The following is a 24,529-nucleotide window of genomic DNA, read 5'->3' as shown; positions in this document are numbered from 1 at the left end:
AACAAGTGAATCTCTTGTCAACTTTCATGGCAATACTCTAAGCATCAAGCTTGATTTTCTGGATTGTCTAAAGTCTCTCAGTCATTCACTTTTGGAAGACTAATGCTTCCTTCAAATCATGTTAAACTAGGTTTTATAATTCGAGGTAGCCCAAAATTCGAACCATTACAGCTGAAGCCGGGTGTACCGCTACCGTCCCCTAATCAGCTCAAAGGAAAGATATTGATAAAGAACAAAAAGTTAAAGCCAGAAGTGGAGCACGAGCAGTTGGAGAGGTACTATAAAGAGGGAAGGACTGCTGTGGAGATGGTTGACAACTCCAGCAACGGGGATAGTGACGATCTTGCACCTGGTGGTATGATTGTTTATTCACCCTGAGAAAAGCGCTATCATATAGTCATCTTTGTAGGTTTAGAGTGGCAGTCAGCACATGCCCTTTGTAGGTTTAGAGTGGCAGTCAGCACATGCCCTTTGTAGGTTTAGAGTGGCAGTCAGCACATGTCCTTTGTAGGTTTAGAGTGGCAGTCAGCACATGTCCTTTGTAGGTTTAGAGTGGCAGTCAGCACATGTCCTTTGTAGGTTTAGAGTGGCAGTCAGCACATGTCCTTTGTAGGTTTAGAGTGGCAGTCAGCACATGTCCTTTGTAGGTTTAGAGTGGCAGTCAGCACATGTCCTTTGTAGGTTTAGAGTGGCAGTCAGCACATGTCCTTTGTAGGTTTAGAGTGGCAGTCAGCACATGCCCTTTGTAGGTTTAGAGTGGCAGTCAGCACATGCCCTTTGTAGGTTTAGAGTGGCAGTCAGCACATGTCCTTTGTAGGTTTAGAGTGGCAGTCAGCACATGCCCTTTGTAGGTTTAGAGTGGCAGTCAGCACATGCCCTTTGTAACAAACTCAGCAAATACTCTTTGTGAAAAGTCAGCAAATATTCTTAGTGCAAAAATCAGCAAATGAATATATCCAAGTCATTAAATAAAGCTTATTGTTACAGTCAGAGAGGTATAACTTGATACAAGTATTCAAGTATTTATGCGCTCGCTCTCGTGTAACAGATCGGTGCACTTTGGATGCAGCCCCATTTGTTTAGGCATGTACTTGAGTAACATGCAACATGACTACATAAGGATGTTTGTGTATATATTATTATGTCGTAGCTAGCGTATATAGAGCCTAACTGTTTTGAGAGGTAGCTACATGTATAGTTGAATTAATTCTCATGACAGATGTTAATGGCAACATCGCTTCAAGCCCTTCCTTGGATGTGGCCCACCCAGAACAGGAAGATGCGGGGCCATTAGCTAACCTGCTGGTGAGTGAGTCACAGTTTCTAGAGATGAAGGAAAAGCATGATGCTGAGAAGGAAGTGAAGAGTTTGAAAATGGTTGACAAGTTGGTAAGCTGTCTAAGACATATCGGGTGTCCGCCTTATAGGCTTACCTCTGACATATGATTGAGTTGATGTACTCGTTTCAAAATTGGTAATTTTTATATTGTTCCGTGCTCTTTTTAATAGGTTAAAATCTAGTGAGACATTTTCTTACGAAAGTATTTTTTTACGCAAAAATGCTATCCAGTACATCAAACTAGCCAATGTGTCAAGGTCAACAATGACTATCATGTGATGAACTTGCTTCGCGGTTCTAGTTTATCATTTGATTGTTACGACTCCACTCCGGTTTGTTGCTCATTTGTATATTTTCATCTGACTGGCTTTTCTTTTACTTGAATTCAACTAATGTCTTGTTCTACTTAACAAAACATTGGAGTTTACTACAGCTACTATTGACGATTATTTGAGAGATTACCAAGAAAAATGTTTTTCATTTGGCATCATCGAAGTATTAGAAAAGTTGTTTTTAGATTGGCTTCTCATTCTTCATTAGCATGTTTTTAGTTACTGGTGTTGTCTTCAGACCCTCCATAATGATAAAGTCTTTACTTTTATTATAAAGATTAGTTTTATGATAGGCAAGGATTCATCGAGTATCAGCTAGAAAGGCAAAGACATAGAGTTATGGGGATTGCTTAAGTTCTTCCCAAAAATTACCACTTCTATGATATCAGATTGTAAGAAGCAATTTCTATGTAACGGAAAAAACGGTTATTCGAATCAGAATGCTTTTTAGAATGGATCTGCCTTATCACTTGTGTGCTCTTTAGTAAAATATTATGTACTTTTACTATTTTTTTTGCATATGAACTTAATTTTGGTTTAGAGTAGTGTTTAATGGACAACATTGTAACGCACTCTGTCGTACAATGAGTTGTCTGCCATTTGTTTGTGTTGTAATATGTATTGCAATTCTCATTTATGCCCTTTATAGCTTGCAATCAACAGTTCGTTGTGGGTATAGTTGTAAATCATTAGCTAAACTCCTATAAAATCTTGTCTAAAATATTTTCCATGAGCTGGTTTGTCTCTTTAACGAAACATCTTGCTAGCTGGGGTAGTGTTCAATTTCTGAGGATGAAGTAGTTATGGTAATCGAGATGAGAAAACTTCTGTTATGAAAATTATTCCCTTCTCATTAGACTGCAGCAGACACTCTTACAAAGTAAATCATCTGTTCCAAGAATGTTTACTTTAGAGAAGCATCTACGGTATATATATATGATATAGGATAATCTCATCTGCTGTATATATATGATATAGGATAATCTCATCTGCTGTATATATATGATATAGGATAATCTCATCTGCTGTATATATATATATGATATAGGATAATCTCATCTACTGTATATATATATGATATAGGATAATCTCATCTACTGTATATATATATATGATATAGGATAATCTCACTGTATATATATGATATAGGATAATCTCATCTGCTGTATATATATATGATATAGGATAATCTCATCTGCTGTATATATATATATATATATGATATAGGATAATCTCATCTGCTGTATATATATGATATAGGATAATCTCATCTGCTGTATATATATATATGATATAGGATAATCTCACTTACTGTATATATATGATATAGGATAATCTCACTTACTGTATATATATGATATAGGATAATCTCACTTACTGTATATATATGATATAGGATAATCTCATCTACTGTATATATATATATGATATAGGATAATCTCACTTATTGTATATATATATATGATATAGGATAATCTCATCTGCTGTATATATATATGATATAGGATAATCTCATCTGCTGTATATATATATGATATAGGATAATCTCATCTGCTGTATATATATGATATAGGATAATCTCATCTGCTGTATATATGTATGATATAGGATAACCTCACTTACTGTATATATATATTGATATATGATAATCTGATGTACTGTATATATGTATGATATAGGATAATCTCATCTGCTGTATATATGTATGATATAGGATAACCTCACTTACTGTATATATATTTGATATATGATAATCTGATGTACTGTATATATTATTTATTTAGTAATATGCTATATAAATATATATCATATTACTAAATTACTAATTTAGCAATATGCTAAAATAGGTGCAATTACTAAAAGTTTACTTTCTTCGTAATATTTTTTCATATATGTTTATATATGTATATATATATATTTGATATAAGATAATCTCATCTACTGTATATATAAGATATAGATTAATTTCATTTACTATATACAGTCAAACATGGATAACTCGAACTTCAAGGGACCGAGCAAAAGTGTTCGAATTATCAGAGCGTTCAAGTTATCAGAGCACTGTCACAAGTCCATATATTTACTTATTTATTAGTAGATACATGTACATATACAAACTATAATATAAATCAAAAGCACAAACGGCTTGTTTCAAATTAAATGCTTCTAATGTAAAGTTTAAAACGTTTTCATGAAAAAGTATAGAGATTTTTCTATCACTTGAGATTGGTTTGTTGTTTGAGGTGATGTTATTGCCAGGACGTTTTTCAGATTGACATTGGCAAAACTTGATCGTTGTTGAAATGCTCAAAAGAAAAGACATTTTTTTCTTTTGGGGTTTTACCCACGATCAATTTTGCCGTTTTTTCTTGAAGTTTATGCAGATTACCTTACTTTACCTGGGATTCGTTAAGAGCAACACTCCGAGGCAGTTCAATTAGAAGTTTTACGAGGTTTTACGGTACATTCTATATCACTCACGCTTTTTTAATAGATACTTATTGAATGTACACACGTATTCTGTGTTTAGGTCAAACGATGAATAGTTTTTTTGTAGCTCAGACAACGTATACGTTTAATTACAAGAATTTTTAAGACGATTTAAACATTCAACATTCCGACGTTGATTTAACACGGAATCAACGTCGGAAAACTATTCATCACGGGCTAGCTGGGTTACGCCACGCACTCAAGGATTTTCGCCACGCACATACAAAACAAAAACAACATGCGATTTTTGTTTTGTATGTGCGTGGCGAAAATCCTTGCACGCGTGACCCGGCTAGCCCGTGCTATTCATCGTATCGCAGTATAAATCAAATTTCACCAAACTTTTAGAAGTCGTTGACAAAAATATTTTGCCGATGGTGGTAATAACGACGCTTATGAATTACGAAAAGATGAAGTTTACCTCTATGGCTTTGAATTAAGTGATTTTCTAAAGCGATAACAACCGTTTCGGTAGCCGTTGGGCAAAAAAACAGTTCGAATTAACAGTGTTGAGTTCGAGTTATTTATAGCAATTTATCATTACGTGGGAACGGACCAAAGGAAATGTTCGAATTAACCATGTGTTCGAGCTATTCGTGGACGAGTTATCCATGTTTGACTGTATATGATATAGGATAATCTCACAAATGAAGATGAAAGCCAACTGATCTCCAATTATCGGTACGAGTCAGCAACAACCAACATCCATCCACTCCTTTCCTCCCTCGTCAACTACGTCCAACCAGTCAAGTTCCAAGGCTTTGACGTTGCAGAGGGTGAGTGGTCCCGAGGTTTACTTCCCTTATAAACTTCCTTCTCTTCCTTCCTGCAAACAAGAGAGTTCTCCGAGGCAGTCCTCTATGTGGTTTGGGTAGTTGAACTCTCTGTAGACTGAGCTATGCCTTTGTTAGTGTCATGATTCTTTTTCTGACTTTGCTTGTTGTTTACTGTATTCATTCAGCTAGTAGCCGGAAACACTGTACATCGGTGTCGTACAGAAAATCGGTGTACCTTGGAAATTAATTTCCTGATTATACCCATGGGTGTTTCCTATATCCAATGATAAACACCCGATTATTTACAAGTATTTGAGTTGAGGTTGATTAGGAGCACTAACCATAAATTACAATGTTTTATAGTTGTGTTCTCTTTTTCTTTGTACTAATCTTTCACATTAACTCCAGCTATGTGGGATGTACACTAAATTCTTGACTAATGCCGTGGGAGAGCAACTCCTTCATTGTAACTCTGTGCATTTCTAATGACTATTAAGGCATTTTGTGCTTACTGCTTTTCTCGAGATACTCCCTATGAATTTCGTTTGTAATTTCGATGATATGGAGGGCAGTAAGCCACAGATGTCAAATTTTAACTCTGAATATTGTTTGCTTTCTCTGTCTGCAGAACGAAGTATCACTCAAAACATGTCATCATTTAATGAGAACACAGGCCTTGGCTTGCTCAAGAATCACGCTATTGAGTTTGTAAAGTATCCTTAACAGCATGACTCATGGAGCACAGGCTGTTGCCTCCTCTGCTAGGCTCTCATTCAGAGCCCTTAACATACATTGTCTATGTTGATGCGGTTTTGCACGGAGCACTATTGACAAGCTTCATAGCAACGATGTGTTACATGCTTGTTTGATTAAAAGGCCAGTTTTCGTTCACTCGCATCCATAGCTTTATACTAACTCCATCTCGTCCTTCTCTGAACTGATTTATGATTTGTCTGCTGTTGTTATTTGCCTTAGTTGCTCAAGTGAAAACAACTTCTCAATATTAAATTACTGACTGCAGTTTTACATTATTTCTTGCATGTCTGCAAACAAGCAAGATATGGTTCTTGTTGGTTGCATTTTCCGGCTCTCCTTGAAAAGCTTGTGTCATTATAACTGTCATTCTCTTGTGTCTGCCCTGCCTGTTCTAAACAGCATTCCACTCGATATTGTAAAGTTGGCATATCTCATCAGCTGAAATACTTTAAGCATTCTGACCTCCTGACAACTGCTAAAAACTTTACGAAATTTTTTAGCATCATCTATTCTTTTAGATTGGTGCTTTTTAGCTTCTCTGGCCTGTCATTTAATCTAGGCAAGCATGTTTGATCATTCAGTAAGGCTTCCTGGGTAGTCTCATACTGCATGCTAATGTAGGAAAACTCCGACGGTCATGTTCCTTGATCATGCCAATCTTTTTCTCATAGTTATTTTACTCATTTTGTTTCCCAAGTCAGTATTTATTCCTTACATCGACAGCCCTAGTTGCATTTTCATCTAACAACCAGCATGATTTTCATCGCATTGCATTTGCCTCTATAGCTGTTAGTGCTACCTCGTCATCCGGGCTCTGTAGTTGCTAGTGTACACCATTTTCTGTTAGGCTGTAAACTGTAGTACTTCGTAGTTGCTAGCTGGTAGTAGTTGCTAGTACACAAGTGCTAGTCTGTAGTAGTTGCTAGAAAGCAATGAAATATGTGCATTATTTGTTACTATGTAATCGCTAGTAGCTCATATCGGGTGCGCTATTCATTGTGGGTGCTGCTTGCTCCGCAAGATTGTCACACTCAGCCTTAGTAACAAGCTTACTAATTATTACAATGACCCTAATGAACAAGCGCGTTGTTCTTGTGAACACAGGCTAGCTAGTACATCGTAATGTTAGCTTACTTTAGGAATGTGTTAGATTCCTTGATCTCTAGATAGCATTCAGTCTTTCACCTCTTCATTGAACTTTGTCAATCTATCATTTTAGGCTTTTTAGAAAATAGGTATAGGGGTAACGCAATGTGGTCTGGTAGTTTGTAAATGCTCTACGATTCAATAGAGAAACAAATAGCAGCATAAAATATTAAATATAAGTCGATCATCGGTTTCCTAGCAGCTCTGCTGATGGCTAACCTGCATGTTATTTTGTGTCATTTGTTGAATCTTATTCACTTGTCCTACTTTACTTTGGGACAAACAAACCTTTTTAAAAACAAAAAGTTATGCACTGCTTTTTATCAGTTGAAGCTATGGTACACTGATTTTGATTGGTTATTGTTATTGTAAACTGTTTTAATCAGTTGCTATATGCTGATTTTTGTTGGTTGTTGCAATGATATACAGCCCCCCTCAAGGATAGCCGACGGCTATCATGTGGGCGGGGCTTAATGATCGAGCTCTGTTGGGATGAACCCGGACAAACAAATATGCTGATTAAAGACCCTTGCAAATTTACAAATATTGTGAACTATAGTGGTTATTTTACTTATCTGTTGAATTCATTTTGTTGTCAAATACATATAGTATCCCAATATTGTCACCATTATGATCAGTCAGTTGCCATTCACAAGCATTCGTGATATTAATAGTCACAATCGTAAAATAGCCCAAATTCGGTTTTATATTAAGATTTTGAATATGAAAACTACAATGCACAGCTTTGCCTGCTGTCCCATCTTATTGGCCAGGTAAAACAATGTGACAACGATGAAAGACTTTGTCATTTTATACTAGGGGTGGCAAAATGTTAATCAAAAACTAGGGAAAAAGGCCATTGTTCTGGTAATTTTGGGTAAATTATATTCAACTTTAAGCATATACTACGACGTTTACCAATTTCAAAATTAGTAAAAGTAGGTAGTTTGAAATGTTTTACTTTGCATGGATTCATTATTTTGGTTAGATTTACCCCTAAATTGTAGAAATTCAAGGTTTGCTATTGTGAATCACAGGGTCTACTGGCTGAATGAGCTAATGAAACGATAACATCGAGCCGTGTTTTCCAAAACCTAACAAGGCAACGCGACCGCCCCCGAAAACTGTGTTAGCTCCAAAACCCAGGCTAACACACTCCTAACAGAGAACGATCATTAAACCCCGCCCATATGATAGCCGTCGCCTATCCTTGGGGGCTGTATATCATTGGTTGTTGTTATGGTACACCGTTTTTTATCGGTTGTTTATCACACTGTTGATGTTGCTCACAATTTTTTTATAATTTGCTACGTTATTTGTACATAAAAGTTTTATTATAAATCGTTTACTATAGAAAGACAGTCTCTTATATAATTCATGCTACCTTTCCAGATTCATTAAACAATCAACAGTGTTACGAACTTGTTAAAAGTGTGATCATGAGCTGATCGTTCGAAAATCTTGGAAACAATGAATGAGTTGAGGTTTTATATTCCTGTTTAAAAGTTTGGGATTATTTCGTGTCTGAAGTATTGGTGAGCAATTATTTCTACCGAGATGAGATTAGTCCTGATTCTGGGTGGCAGAGTGAGAGTGTAGACTAATCTGTAAGTATCGATTGGGCAGAGAGAACAGTTTTGGGTCAGAAAAATTTTCTAACAATAACACTGGCCTTTCTAAGAAGTGAACTCATCCCATTGTTCACAGATCAGGTGCTCTAGACGACTAGAGCTACAGTGCCACAGACGATAATGCCACCGCTGCACCACTTCATAGCGCCATATATTGGTGCCATGGAGCTTTTTTGACTTACTAACAAAAATAATGTGAACAGTAACTCCCTTGCAATTGATAGCATTAGTGGGAGTTTTAGAGTAGTTTTGTGTAAAATATATGCCCTCGGTATTTATCACAAGCATGTTTTCAGGTTTTCCATAGTTACACCGCATGTCGACCCATCTTTGGTTGTTTTGTAGACAGTGCACTTAGTTTTCACCAGTGCTCGTTCAGTGAAGCCTATTGCCTGAGTATGATGAAATCTGAGTCTAAATGCTTTGACCTCATTAAGTATCCTCAATCTGGTTTATAGGTCATTTTGTAACTGCTTCACATACTCTTTGCATGTGGTCTGTGCTAAGTTACATCTTTAGTAGTTCATTTGAGGAAGTCTAGTTCTTGCACTCCTATTATTTCAAGCATATAGTAATTTACTTTGCTGCATGAAGGTCATCCCGCCTCGTTCTATCCTCGGCTTGTGGTAGATCTTTGCTTCTTTATTCTCTTTTTTCATTGCGACCTCTGACCCTCTTTAAATCTTATCATTAACTCACGTCATCATTGGTACACATCGTCGTCTTTATCCTTACAGCTGCATTGTGAAGGGCCAAATCATGGTGTTCGGCACCTCTACATCCAGTTTTTAGAGTGTGTCCGTTAGGTATGTCCGGAACTTCCTACTCAGTCCCACCAGTGGGTTACAACAACTTCGTAATCTTCAACTGTTAACCAGTTGTTTAACATTTAAGATTGAAATTCTGTACCACCAATGCTTCTTCTTCCTGATATTAGATGTTTTTAAGTGAGTTGGATTAGCCAGCTATGGACATCACATATGTCTTCACTTTGTTGCCATAAGTTTTCCTGAGCAGACATATGCAGCTACAACAAGAGACAGCTAAGCAGAATCTACCCAAAGGGAGGCAGAGTTGAGTCCAGCAACTATATGCCACAGGTAAAGCCTTTCAGCTGTGTTCTGCTGCTTCATCTGGTTTTTTTACATGAGATTTTTTGTGTGTAAGAAAGTTTTTTTGCCATTTTATGACGGAATTGAAATCTTTTGAGTTAGTCTTTTCTATTTTAGATATTTTGGAATGCCGGATGTCAGATGGTTTCTTTGAATTTTCAAACTTCAGATTTAGCGATGCAGTTAAATCAAGGAAAGTTTGAATACAATGGGAATTGTGGGTAGGTCCGCTATGCTGGGCCTTGGTATGCCCCGAATTTTGTATTAGAGATATGGCTCCTTTCAAGATCTTCTGCTTTACCAAATATCTCATAACCAGACAAATTCATTTTCACAACTTTCCATGACATGATTTCTTGCAGGTATTTGCTGAAACCAGATTTCATGAGACGACCTGACCGAGAATTTGATCCATTCTCCGAGTGTCCAGTCGACGGGGTTATAGCTGCCCACTGTTCTGTGCAGGTCTGAGCATCTCCACTAGTTTGTTTTTTTGTTGTTTTTCAATTAGAGTGTTGTAACAGCATCAAACAGCAAACTTCTCAGTCCTCTGGTTTGTTCGTCAGGAGAAAAGTGATCAGTTATATAACATTTCTTGAAACTACCTGCTTAGGCACATTCCTCAACACAGTGTCATTATTGTTTATAATTAGCTGCCTGCTGTCAACAGTGTAATTGATTAGTGTAATTATCGTATATTAGTTTATTACATTTATAAGAACTGATTAATAATAAGAAACTAAACCATTACAATAATATGAGTGGTGAAGCGCATCTGAATAAGTAATTTAAAAAGGCAAGAATTTCCTTGCCTTTTTAAATTTGACCAAAAAAATAACATTTGCTAGCTTTTCGTTTTGCGATGAGGCGTTGAAGAATTTGTTACTCGGTGTGCATCGATCAATGCAAGAAACCTTTATATACAAGTGTTGGTTGATGTATAGTCGAATCATAGCCAATGAGGAATGGTGTGTCAGTGTCAAGGACTATTGCAGAGCTTAGCCTATTTTGCAAGAGAAAACTTCCATCAGTAAAATAATCGTTTTAAGTTTTTTTAAACTGTGGTTTTGTTTCTGTGATCAATGAGAGTTTGCCTATAAGAATTGAAAGACGATTGCATAGACGAGTGCCTCAAGGATCCTCCGATCAAGCTTGTTCATAGACGAGCTTTAGTCGAGCAATTATAGTAGGCTGATGGACGAAGAGACATTATTTGGTATGTCATCATCATGGCAGTCCGTCTGTATGGTAATGACTGTTGGCAATTCGGCCTACTCCAGCGTTTCCAGGTCTGATTTGCGCCAGTTGTTGTCTTTCGTTAAAATTCACATACACCGTCATATTCTTCTTGACTGTGTGTTCAAATCTCAATCTGGGTCTTTTGATTGCGCTGACTTTTTTTCAACCAAAAGTAATGCAGTTTTGGGTGCAAGTTATTACGATCCATCCTCTCAACATGCGCCGATTATCTCTGACACGGTTTCCGCTGTCAACAAACTGCTTCTTCAATGTACCATCACCTTGTCGAACCTTCATAATGATGCCCTTTTTTAACTTTGTACTAATTTAATCCTATCTGGTAACCAATAGTTATTATTCAAATTCATTTTCAATCAAACCAAAATATAAATATTGACTGAGTAAACAGACCTACTCAATGAAATTCATAATTTAGTAAAAAGATTTTTATGACATATTTCACCATTCAATATAACGATATTCGTGACAATTGAAAACATAGTAGAAAATGAGCATCCAAGTAATTTGTTGGATGGATGACTCCAAATACTTGCAGGTGATATCTGGCCAATTCCTTTCTGATAAGAAAGTAGGCACATATGTAGAAGTAGACATGTTTGGACTTCCTACAGACACTATTAGAAAGGAGAACCGTACCAAGGTTTGTTCCATGTCTCTCTCTCTCTCTCGTCACAATATCAAAAGTTTCAATTTAAAGCGTGTTATGTATGCAACCCTAGACATCGAATTGGCTGTTTATATCATTTTCTCTATTGGCAGTGACTGTTAAGTGAAAGGTTATTTTCCTTAAATTAGTGCAAACTCTTGATTTTATTATTAAAAAAAAATTTATATATAGCTTGCATGTAAACTGTATGTTTGTTAACTGTATATTTGTATAGTTGAAGTTCTGTTTGCCGATCTCTCATTACGCTATATAAGCTCATGCGTGTCAATGCCTGCAGGTAGTTCCCAATAATGGCCTAAACCCTGTCTACGGGCTTGACTCAGAGCCATTCGTCTTTAGGAAGATTGTGCTCCCTGATCTCGCAGTTCTTCGTATCGGTGTTTATGAAGAATCTGGCAAACTTATAGGGCAGCGTATTCTGCCATTGGATGGTTTGCAGGCTGGTGAGTGTGCTATAGAGCATGGGCAACATTTGTGGTACTACTTGTCACATTATGTACTAGGTAATGTTGTCATATGTCTGTCTAACGTCGTGACTTGGCATTCAAGTCCCTCCGGTAATAACCCCGTTTTTTAACCCATTTTTTTTGTATTACCGATTGCTCACAAACAATATCCTTGAGGCCCGTTAACTTTGTACCATTGATCCAGACATAGACGAAGGGTAACACCGATTTACAACATATGTTGGGGAAGCACCAGATTCGCAGTGAATTATATCTGTGCACAATTAGGGTATACATTTATTCCCTTAGCCAAGTGCCACTTACCATTTTCACCAACCAGGTTTTCTCTGGTTTTAGTCAGTACCTTCTCTTCTAAGGCTTGTTTATTGACCTTAAATGGTAATACTACACATCTATTTTACATTGAATGCACTATTCTGAGTAGATAGTTTTCGATAGGTTATAGGGAAGTTCATAACCAGTTCACCTAGCGTCTGAAGGAAGGGATTATTGAAACATTAGTTTAGAAAAGCTATCGAGTGCATTTACAGGCTGTAAAATAATGCTGCATTACGAGTTGTCCACTCTTTTTTATTCCGATTCAGAATAAAAGAAAAGACCATTTTTGATTGAGTATCTTGTAATGTCCAGTTGCTCCTGATATGTTTATGACCTTAATTTTATCAATGAACTATTAATTAGGCATTCTTGAATAGGTTAAGTTTCTGTACAATCACAAAACTGTGTGTAGAAATGTATAGATATCGATATGAGTCGAACATTTGCAGGCTATCGACATATATCTCTTCGAACTGAAGGAAACTTTCCCCTCTCTTTACCGACAGTCTTCTGTAAGATAGTTTTAAAGACTTACATACCCGCTGGTCTCAATGACCTAGTCGACGCCCTCAGTGAGCCGCAGAAATTTCCCTCTCAAGCTCAGCCGGATAAGATGGTCGTAGGTATGAATGTATTATCTTACATTTCCACAGATTTCACTACACGCTGGAGTAATGGATTCAAGAGATAATCAATGGTAGCATTAATGTTACAGAATAACTAAGATTATAGCAAATATTGTCAGATATGATGATCAGAATCTTTGCGCAGCATGACACAGTGTGCTAGGAGTGCATTTTGGGAGATTCTTTCTTTAAAACGCGTTTCGTGAATGTTGAAAGCATAGAACGTGAAGTTTGTTCTAGATGTTCATAAATTTCCTCGTATTTTGTGCGAGCCTCGTACTTCTCTCTTTTCAACCTTGACACCTGATTTGATCATCTGCTAATAGCGATGCATTAGGTAATATATACTAGCTAATTTTTTTATGTTCTCAACTATGGCGCTAACTGGTGTTCTGGTTATTTGAAAAAAAAACTGTTTTGCATTTCACATTAACTAGAAAAGGTAGAAAAAGCTAGCTTTTTGTATTTCTATCAAGTTTTATCCAGTCATCACATTGCTATGATGTCACTGGTTTTCATAACTTACTCATTAGGCAATAGCTGCTATGAGCAGCCATCTGCTGTTTTACCTCCAGCAGCAGCTGCCCAAACACATCGTCATGTAGTTAAATTTTTTATTTCCATGCGTACTAGTGAACCAGAATTTGCCATTTATATCGTAATCTTCTGACCAAAAGTGGAACAATAGCTGAGGGAAACTTTTATTTGACTGGCCAGTTTTTTCTTATGTCTCTAAAGAAACATAGATTGCAAAATGACAATGCCGTATATTGCTAACTTTAGTTGATCAATGATATACTCACAGTTTTTTTCATCAAGATATGTCATTTTGTTTTCATATATTTATTAATTTTCATAATTGATAAAGCAAACATGTAATTCTAAAAATCATTCTACAAAATGACTCTGCGGAAATATTCTTTGAACCAAGTCGCAACCACATGCCCTTTCAACTGACCACGCCTTGTTATTAATTTGTCAACATCTCCCTAAGAGAACACGGGTGAGATTAAGGTGGTGGGAAAGCATAATGTTGTCTGGCTGTTTAGTGACAGAGGCCTGTTGTTGTATGTGAAGAAGAAGCAGAGATAGGGGAAGTGTCCGACGAGGCATCTGATAGCAGCAGTAAGAAAACTAAGGCTATAGATAAGAACTCTCACACAGATCTCTCGAGCAGTGACGCTGCTTCCGGAACCAAGTTACCCGCTTCACAGAGAGGTACAAATATGCCCCTCTTTTGACATTTCATTCAGGCTTCATTCATGGCTATGTTTATCTTTATCATCTCTGCAGTGTTGAGTCTGTGTGAGCCATTTAATTTAGACTGCTTTTGTATTCACATACGGTAGGTTGTCATGGTGCACATGAGGTATTCGGATTCTCATTGTGTACCCTCATATTTTTAGGAAAATTACGTTGCAGTCTTACCTTGACATACGAGTGCACCAACTTATGAGAATATCGAGATGCAAGCAAAATTTTGAGAAAGTTTCTACCTTGAGATACGAGAAAACTTTGAGATACCAGCCAGTTCTTTATGTGACCCTTGAGTGGCGTAGCATACCAAAAGTTGAAAAAAAATTTTTAAAAAGCCTGTTAAAGATTGGCTTGCAACAAAATTCACATTTCAGTTATTTGGTATCAAAAGATTCACCATGTCTTTCTCTGTTGTGTTGTAAGTTTCAAATATGTGAAAATATGATTACAAGCTCTTAAGAGCTCAAAAACGAAAAGCCGCCATAGATTGGAATCTCTTTATTTCGATGACGTAGCCGCGAAATTTGGTTATCGTCTTGTCACGTATGTTCTCACGTGAATTGAAAGGCCAATACAAAGCTCAATATAAAACTTATCGTAGTACTAGTTTATGACAAACACTTCGGGTTTTACCAAAGACCCCGTATCAAATATAGATGCTCGCTCCTTTACAGTTTTGTTTCGGTCTGGTCTAATCGGCAAGTCGCAATCTGATCATGTGAGCCAATACTTTGCAAATAATTTCTGCAGCACTTTTCGATTATCACAAGTGACCAACAGGCTCGTCATGATTATCAGACAATGATATGTACTCCTTCAAGCTAAGGCTAAAAAATTAAACGAATTTTTACGGTAAGTTATAAGATATCACTGCTAATAAAAGTGACAGCATTACGATGATGATAAAACAGACACGTAAGAACAATAGACATAGTTTTATTGAATGCGTGAAGTATATTTGTGAAAATATTTCGACGAATAAGGTTGCAAGAAAGTGTAAACAGAAACCATCTCTCACAACTACGTCACATTTGAGCCGTTTTGGAAAGGGAATCCAAATTTCGGCGGTCTCGTGTGGCTGCGATTTTCTGTTCGTTTTTTAGCTTTTAAGAGCTTGTAATCACCTTTCCACATATTTTGCACCTACAACACAACAGAGTAAGACATGGTGAATCTTTTGATATCAAATAACGGTAATGTGAATTTTGTTGCAAGTCAACCTTTAAGAGTTATAGTGGAAGCGAGACAAAAAGAGCCAAACCGGAAAAAATAATAAAAAATTAAAAGCGTGACTCAATTAGAGTCAAGTTTATTAATAGATTGAAACTTAAATTTAAGTGTGTGTTTAGCAAGCTAAATTCAAACTTTATGTAACGTAGCATCACAAAAACTATTGTACCGAACGCGTTGCTGTCAAGTCACTCTCATTCCGCCATTAGCCTCTACATTTGTCTCGAAGGTAAGAATTCCATGCAGTACTGAGAATAGTAATGTTACATTATATTGCAGATCGTATCCACGAAATCGGTATTCGTTAACTTTGTGAGCGTAGGTAGAGAGCTAGAACAATTAAAAACACGTTTTTCCATAGTAGTATCATGTTTTTAGGTGGTTTTTCATAGTACGGGAACGTATTAGTTTGTATTTAATTATTTTATGTAAGACATATTGCTTTGGGATACCAAAGAATTAGCAAAATCACTTAGTCTTACAAGGCATTTAGCTCGTATGTCGAGGTGTGACTGTTGTTTTGTCTCGATTGAGCTACATTAGTGTATGTGGTAGCCGAGTTGGATAGGACAAGCTGAGAGTGGGTTAGTGCATACATGGAGATGCATCATTAAAAGTTGTAGCACAAAATCTTCATGAATATTTTAACGTTTCAGGCTACAATAACTGAGCGTATTTATTGTATGATAATTCAAACCTTTACTTGGTTCGTTCACGAGTCATCAATCTAGTTATTGCTGTGTTGGTCAACTACTAGTGGCGTGTAGAAGATAACTACTAGTTTATGGATACACGCTGGTCTAAACGATTGATTATTAAATACCTTATTTCTGGATAGATATTTTTGAAGGCCTTTTGTTATATGAATAACTAGCGGAATGCTCAGCGTTGCACAGGTATTAAAAAACAGTTTATAAACAGTGGCAGGTAATGTAGTTGCCATTGGCTAATTTGAGTAAGCTAGTATGTATCGCTAAACTTACTAAAAAAAGCCATGAGAGCAAGCTTTTGTGACGTTGTGCATAATGTGATTATAGATAAGGGAGAATATATATGAATGATTTAATGAATATAATATAATAATGTAGTGATTAATATATGAATACGTTGATATGAATTTCAGTGTATTCATACCTAATAATCATAGTCTATAGGCGTCATCTTCTTTTTGTATTTATGTCGCATCAGCAGCAGTCGTAGCAGACTCGTGCACTGTATTTTTAAGATATGGCTGATGTGAAATGTGAACCTGTATCTCTGGAGACCATCAGACAGTCCAGGGATTACACCAAGCTGTGCAAGCAGCATTTGAAAGAGCACACATTGCTCAAGAAAAAACACCAAAAGGAAAAGATTCTTGCTCAGAAAGCGCACACCTCCAAAGCGTCAGCTGCTGCCACTGAGTCAGCGAATAGGAAGTCTTTCAAGAGAAAAGGGTGAGAGTGGTGGCAATAATTTAGCGCAGTTTTTATCGGTGTTAGATCAAGTGGAGATGCGAACATGTTTGTCTGTTTCTCGAACATTTGAGACCATCAGAAAAAATAGCTTGACATTGTTGTTTCGAGAGCTACACATAGCTTGAAGTGCTGTTTACATTGTACATGTAGGTGTCTTATGTAATTGCGTGCGTGTAAGCTATTCTCAGCCTTATTCTCAGTTTCTCAGTTTACTCTCTTTTATAAATATACTATATACACTCGTATTACTACGCTATGGTTATATATATCCTAGCGCTATTCTCCGTGTCTGTGTTAAGGTCATTCTCATCTGGGTAAGAGTTTGAACCCTTGCTGTTGAGTATGCAGTCCTAGCGCCTGTCATGCATACGTATAATTTGTATGGCTTACTGGAGGCTATTATTAGCTGCTTCTCGTGTGCTTTGTCTCGAGTGTTTAGGTTTACTTTATTGCCGTTCATGATTGCATTGGCACCATAATCAGACTTCACTCTTCACCGGCCACATTCTCAACACGTAACGCTATTTCTCTGACGGAACTTTTGTGTCTAACACAATTTAAACTTTTACATGTTAAAGTTTGTTATTTGGAAATTTTTTCAGTATAGTTTATTTATTTATGATATTTGGAAATAGTACCAAGTTACAAAGATAGATGTAATGGTTATACTTGGCCATACAGAAAGCAGTTATTAGCACAGACAGGAAGCGCTGACTACCGCTGCCTGTTAGACAGATTGCTATTATACCCGCTCGTCTTCTATGGTATAAGCTGACCAGCTTGCCTATGGTGGAAGTGTCCGTTGTCCGTATTGTGACTCACTGTTTGTGATGTACGCGTCGTACCTTCTTGTCAGCGCATGCTCGTATTCTTTTTGTAGCTCTAGTTTACTCTGCCATCGGTTTGACTCGGCTTCTTACCGTATTACGTAGGTATTGCTCCTTCATCGCTTTCTCACCCCCTCCCAGCTTTTCGTTTAGACCACCTTGCTAGCAGTGTAAAAGCTCTGCTTTACATTGCTTCAATAGACGCCAAATGTTAGATTCGCTTGCATGTTTGTTCACTATTCAACAGAGTCTGTATGCTGTTGTGCCGAAAGAGGCATAATTATATGTCTTGTTGTTGTGTTCTCATTATTTCTTCCTTGTTTTGTAGTTTTCTACCCTTGCCATCATTTGAAGGTTTTTAATGGTTTGGTATGTTGTATTTGCGTCACTCAAACAACTTGTAGGTACTGTTTGTATATGAGACTTGTTCATACAGTCAAGCAATGAAATGGATGCTCTCATAGTATGTTGTTAACAACTTACTTTTGTTCACCGTGTGCTATTTCTTGACACTTACACGAATGATTGCGCACTTAAGGATGGGCTCACACAAAATTTCAGTTGATTTTATCAGAAAGTTTCGGTATTTTTCTATCATTTGCGGTTTTTTTATGTAATGTTTGAGATTATCTGACTGCCAAAATGTTTCAAGATTAAAATTAACAAAACTTGATCATATTCTTCGCATGTATTTTTCATTTGAGGGTTAAAACACTCAGAAACAAAATATGTGCGAACACTGGTTGCTATCATTGTTTTAGTTGATCTCGACGCTTGTGTTCAAATTGCGGTAATACGCACCGCTATTCAGTCCAGTTTTTTGCAATTATAGACGTCATAATCGCACTTTCGATTGATCTGCATATTTTAATTGCGATCGAGTTTTATCGATTTTAATCTTGAAACATTCTGACAATCAGATCACCTCAAACATGAAAAAATATGCAAATTAGAAAAAGATACCGATTTTCTGATAAAAACTACTAAGATTTTGTGCAAGTTTATCTTTGAGTGGCAGCCATGACCGTAAGAATGAGTATGTGGCAATCGCTCTCATTTGAACTGCTTACGTAGGCTCACTAAGTCAAGGTCTGAGTCCGAGGTGCAGATGCTGTCGACATGCCCTGAACTTGAAAAAACTGACCTCTGGAAAGGGCTTGTGAGTCGGCAAGCTGAAGAAGAGGCGGCCCTCAGGAAGTTGCATGTCAGCCGGGAGCACGATGTTCTGCAGCAGATCCTCATTAGCAAACATGACATACAATGCAAGGAGCTCAACCTCAAGCAAGAGAGGTAATTACGCTCCTGCTGCTCTCGGTAGCTTTTAGGCAGCGGTGTTGGTGCTATAGCAACATTGTACAGATGCATGTGTTCAGTGTACATTGGTCATGCGGGTGCAGGTTGTTGCGCACACAATAAATGCGCAAGTTGTGGATGAAGGTAAGTATAGTACGCCAGTGGTAAATAAAGGTAAGTATAGTATGCCAGTGGTGGATTAATGTAAGTATAATATGCCAGCGGTGGATGAAGGTAAGTATAATATGTCAGTGGTGGATGAAGGTAAGTATAATATGCCAGTGGTGGATGGAGGTAAGTATAGTATGCCAGTGGTGGATGAAGATAAGTATACTATGCCAGTGGTGGATGAAGGTAAGTATAGTATGCCAGTGGTGGATGAAAATAAGTATAGTATGCCGGTGGTGGATGAAGGTAAGTATAGTATGCCGGTGGTGGATGAAGGTAAGTATAGTATGCCAGTGGTGTATAAAGATAAGTATAGTATGCCAGTGGTGGATTAAGGTAAGTATAATATGCCAGTGGTAAATAAAGGTAAATATAGTATGCCAGTGGTGGATTAACGTAAGTATAATATGCCAGTGGTGGATGAAGGTAAGTATAATATGCCAGTGGTAAATAAAGGTAAGTATAGTATGCCAGTGGTAGATTAGCGTAAGTATAATATGGCAGTGATGGATGAAGGTAAGTATAATATGCCAGTGGTGGATGAAGGTAAGCATAGTATGCCAGTGGTGGATAAAGGTAAGTATAGTATGCCAGTCGTGGATGAAGGTAAGTATAGTGTGTCAGTGGTGGATGAAGGTAAGTATAGTGTGCCGGTGGTGCATGAAGGTAAACATAGTATGCAAGTGGTTGATGAAATTTAGTATAGCATGCTATGGGTAGGTGCATCAGGAAGGCGGCGCACTGTCAGTAGGCAACTGTGTTTGTTTGTATCGACCGACTCACCTTAGCAGTTTTGTAGGGAGATGAAAGAGTTGAGTACATGTCAGACGAAGGAGTCGCTGAGCACGAAGAAACAGTTCGCTACTGACAAGTCTATCAAGAGCAAGGCTGAGGCAGAGCGGAGGATGAAAGAGGTTCTCTAGTTTACATGTATATAACAGAATCCTTCAAGCATTCTTCTGTTTATCCATATGGCAGCACCAGCCAGCACACTTCAGTTTCATAGGTTCTGATTATTCATATGGCAGCACCAGCCAGCACGCTTCAGTTTTATAGGTTCTGATTATTCATATGGCAGCACCAGCCGGCACGCTTCAGTTTTATTGGTTCTGATTATTCATATGGCAGCACCAGGCAGCATGCTTCAGTTTTATAGATTCTGTTTATTCATATAGCAGCATCAGGCAGCACGCTTCAGTTTCATAGGTTCTGTTTATCCATATGGCAGCACCAGGCAGCATGCTTCTGTTTTATTGGTTCTGATTATTCATATGGCAGCACCAGCCAGCATGCTTCAGTTTTATAGGTTCTGATTATTCATATGGCAGCACCAGACAGCATGCTTCAGTTTTATAGGTTCTGATTATCCATATGGCAGCACCAGCCAGCACGCTTCAGTTTTATAGGTTCTGATTATCCATATGGCAGCACTAGGCAGCACGCTTCAGTTTCATAGGTTCTGATTATCCATATGGCAGCACCAGACAGCACGCTTCAGTTTCGTGTCAAAATTGAGCTGCGTCTTAACTAGTTCTATAGCTGTATAGGTCTCATGATATCATTCCTGTGTGAGTCTGCAGGTATGCTTGTAGTTGCACAGACAAATGACGAATGATTAAACGGCGACAAACTAAATGTTAACAATGAAAATTTCAACTGTCATATTGTCACATAATGAACTCAAGATAAAATGAAATGCCGACATCCTAAAATTTTTTATATTGTTTTCCAAGGTGAGTTCCATCAATATAGGGTTTGTTTTCTTTAAAATTTAAGTTATATTAACCACCGCTCTTTTTTTAAATTATTCAATTATCAACACAAACTTTTATCTCGAAAGTCCGACATCCGGTAATTCACTCAGATTTTTACATATAACTTTTTAATGTAAATCGTCAGTATACAGTACATACTTACTTAAATATACAGTTGTATATACTTACCTAAATGTGCAGTACATACTTACCTGAACTAAGCTCTACCAGAAACTAACATTTTTGGATGTCATCATTTTGTCTTTTTACATTTCGTCCATTATGTATCGACATGACAACTGTTAATATTTTGGTTGTCGACATTCAGTCATGGGACATTTTAACCCAATACCATACTACGATAGCCTAGTACCGATTCATATTTTTCTGCACCAACAATATTTAAATTGAGCATATTTGGATACGATACATATTGATAATATTGAGCACTCCTTGTATGATTTCTAAGATGGCTGTTTGCGTTTGGCAGAGTTGAGTTAGCTGTTCGACTGTAAAAATAGAAATGTGAGTAATGGATACATTGTGGCATAGACTGACTAACAACTGTATTATAACAGAGCTTCAATTGAGAGTCTATAATAGCTTACAGTGTATCTGCACAAAGTATTCACTGTTGAATATAAAGTTACATTCCAAGCCTAAACTACGAGCCAATCATAGCCTTGCTATTGCTCCACGATATCGAGCAGTTCAACTAACTGCCAAATTGCTGATGAGTTTGGCTAGATCAACCATGTGGCATGTTGCTGGCTTTTATCTTTACAATGACTGTTGTTTATTGTTTTTTGCTGCATATATTTATTCATAATACTAAAGTGTTCAGAATTGTACCACTTATATTAATGCAGTCAATGTTCTCTGGTATTCAGAAATCGGGAGTTGGCTTGGGATTTACCTCCTCTTTTCTCAAGTTATTTGTATTTCTCTGTCAGAGGTACTCGTCTTGGTATACATTCATCTTATAATCATGTATTCAGTGCTTCAGTGTAGAGTATGGGAAACAGGTATGCTATACAAAATGACCAGTTATCCATATTTTGACATCGTAGTTCTGTGTTCCCGCTAATGTTACAAGCATCTTTAATATTTATTGATTCTAGGTGTTAGGAGGTTGTGCATGTCTCCACTTGCCATAGGGTTAGACACGCAAGGCCAATAACTTCCAATTACATAACGCTGGCTGCGCATACTAACCCACACCAGTTTCTATCGCCTGTGTTATATCACGAGAGGTCATGGATTATCTGTTAATCTTAACATTCACTGATGTCTTCGTTTGATCTAGATAAATGAGAACAACACAAAGAAGTTTGGGTCGGAGAGACAGCTGCTCAAATGTAAACACGAGAAGCAACTCAAGTTCCTCAAGAAGTTCCATGAGAGGGAGTATGAACGGATCAAGCACTTGCTCGATGAGGTCAGAGTTGCTCCTCCATTTTTGAAAATCTTGTTGGACACCTATATACTGTGTTTGTGTGGAATGGCCGAAGCGCAGTGGATAATTTGAGCAGATTCGCTGGCGAATTCATTGGTGGTCACACCACAGGTGGAAAGCATTGGATGCTAACATATTTTTCTGTATTAAGAGTACTAGAGACTTACCGCTGCTGCTCTATATAGGTGTCAGCCAATATGTTTTATAATAAAATCTGAAACCGATGGATTTATAACAAAAATTTCATTGAAAGTAAAATTGTATTTTGAAATTGAATTATTAAAAACAATATCCACAAAATAAACAATCTATATTACAAGCATCATAATCGAAATTCATATCTTTGAATGTCAAGGTTGTCATTCAATGTGCTCCGCTAAGCGCTTTTTGTTAGACTGAGGCTAGGGCTAGTCTCTTCGCAAAGGCTATAGTTTCACCTCCATTTTGCTTCAGCATTTAAGTCTCACCTGATTGGTGAGTTCTGAACTCTCGACCGTTATTAAATAATGATTCAATTATTCCACATTATAAGAGTTCCATTTGCTCTCATCTGGTTGGAAATATTTTAATTGTTTTCACTGATAAGAGAATGTTTCATTGGCTCTGTTCATATTGCAGAACTGTAAAACTAAATGGGTTACATGATGTTTACTTCTTCATTTTCATTATAAACTCAACAGTTTGTTCGTTGGTTTGCAGTCTGAGACTTATACAAATATGTGGCCGTTTTGTACAGGCATGACCACTATGTTAGCTTTTATTGTTGGAGAGCTTCGTGTAACTGTTAAATTGCTGAATGAGTTTTGCGGTTGGAAAAAGTCGCTTTCATGAAGCTACAATACTTACAGAAAGCTGTTCGTTTCTAAATCATCAAAATCCTATGGTTATAAGAGTTGTCAACTCTCGTCTAGGACGTGATGTTTAATGATTTAACTTGACTATCATATTGAGTGTGTTTGAATTGCTTGTAGGAAAAGTCAAGTTACACCCAGGATCCTAATTCAGAAATGGTGGAAAAGATAGAGACAGTTATATGATTTTCAAATACATAGCCTTCAATCGCAATAGTTAGTGATCATGTTCGCAGGCCACCAGCCCTTATGGTATTATTAGCATTATCGCTCGCTACCATTTCCATGGTAATGTACTGTTACATAACACGCTAGAATATATATTGTTATTAGTTAATGGTGATTTGTGAGATATTTTGTAACCCTTCTGCGGTGTCCACACTTGAAGCATACTGACCACACTCGCACAGGCTTACGGGATTAGACTCGTGACTTGCCTCTTTTTCTAACGCTTTCTGCAAAAAAAATTTATTAATCTTTCTTGAAACTAGTTGTTATTACTCTAGAGATACTTTTAAAGGTAATTTTGTGGTAGTTGAAATTATCACTTTTGTACAGTTATTGTGTTTCCAAGTCGTATTTTGTAACTATTAGCAACAATTACTTGCCTCACAGCAATCCATAGAGCAATCATTTCTGATATTTTGTGCGATACAAACGCCTCCGCTTGTCATATTTTACTGACTCTAACCAACGAGGTTTTGTTTTTTTACAAATGGTTATATTTATTTATGGTTATAATCATTATTTTTTTAGCATTAACTCGCATGCATACCGGCATGTTGTACCTCTGTTGCATTTTCCAACATTGCGGAAAAGCATTTGCCAACTTTGACATTTTATATGGGTTATTGTGGCATTTTATTTTTTATTGTCAATATGTATCACTTCCATATCGTAATGGTTCTCACCAGCTTTTACAAGGACTCACACACGCGTATTCGCTGTCATCTATATAATGACTTACTCATTGTCACTTTATGCAATGCAATAAACATCTCTCTTACCAATTCGCTAGCTGACTTTCTATAAAAAATTTAGCATTGTCTAACAATTTGCTGTGTCTATTTTAAATTATCCATTGTTTTTTATATTCAGCCTTATTTAGGCTTTTCAGCTCCAAACTGGTCACCTCAACACTGCACACAGATTTTAATTACCATAGAAGCTACTTATGCACTGTCAAACAATATCAATATTTTTTTAAGTGCTTCGTTATGGGCTGCAAATTATTTTTGGCAGCCATGCTGCTAGCAGACACTTCTAGAATAATTTTTTATGCCAGTTGTACATTCATGCTGTTTAGTCTCAAGGTC

At 37.1% G+C, this 24,529-nt stretch overlaps 1 protein-coding gene across 1 annotated transcript in view; it reads left to right on the top strand.

Annotated features, from left to right (window-relative positions):
- The window catches only part of LOC137400088 (1-phosphatidylinositol 4,5-bisphosphate phosphodiesterase beta-4-like), an 80,677-nt gene extending 56,460 nt beyond the window's left edge, over positions 1–24,217 (top strand). Inside the window, exons 13-29 of the mRNA XM_068086396.1 lie at positions 172–355; positions 1,220–1,389; positions 4,796–4,937; positions 5,566–5,650; positions 9,498–9,570; positions 9,700–9,803; positions 9,945–10,047; positions 11,378–11,482; positions 11,787–11,952; positions 12,744–12,917; positions 13,998–14,138; positions 16,633–16,843; positions 17,745–17,792; positions 18,766–18,981; positions 19,952–20,066; positions 22,213–22,344; positions 23,334–24,217. Coding sequence (XP_067942497.1) covers positions 172–355; positions 1,220–1,389; positions 4,796–4,937; positions 5,566–5,650; positions 9,498–9,570; positions 9,700–9,803; positions 9,945–10,047; positions 11,378–11,482; positions 11,787–11,952; positions 12,744–12,917; positions 13,998–14,138; positions 16,633–16,843; positions 17,745–17,792; positions 18,766–18,981; positions 19,952–20,066; positions 22,213–22,344; positions 23,334–23,399 — 2,235 coding nt within the window. The 3' untranslated portion in view covers positions 23,400–24,217. The remainder of the gene's footprint in view (positions 1–171; positions 356–1,219; positions 1,390–4,795; positions 4,938–5,565; positions 5,651–9,497; positions 9,571–9,699; positions 9,804–9,944; positions 10,048–11,377; positions 11,483–11,786; positions 11,953–12,743; positions 12,918–13,997; positions 14,139–16,632; positions 16,844–17,744; positions 17,793–18,765; positions 18,982–19,951; positions 20,067–22,212; positions 22,345–23,333) is intronic.
- The last annotated feature ends 312 nt before the right edge of the window (positions 24,218–24,529 follow it).

Source organism: Watersipora subatra, chromosome 7 (genome assembly GCF_963576615.1).
Source record: "Watersipora subatra chromosome 7, tzWatSuba1.1, whole genome shotgun sequence".
In the NCBI taxonomy this organism is placed as follows: Eukaryota; Metazoa; Bryozoa; class Gymnolaemata; order Cheilostomatida; family Watersiporidae; genus Watersipora; species Watersipora subatra.
Note: the sequence above shows the minus strand (reverse complement) of the source record. Positions and strands in the feature narration are given on the sequence as shown.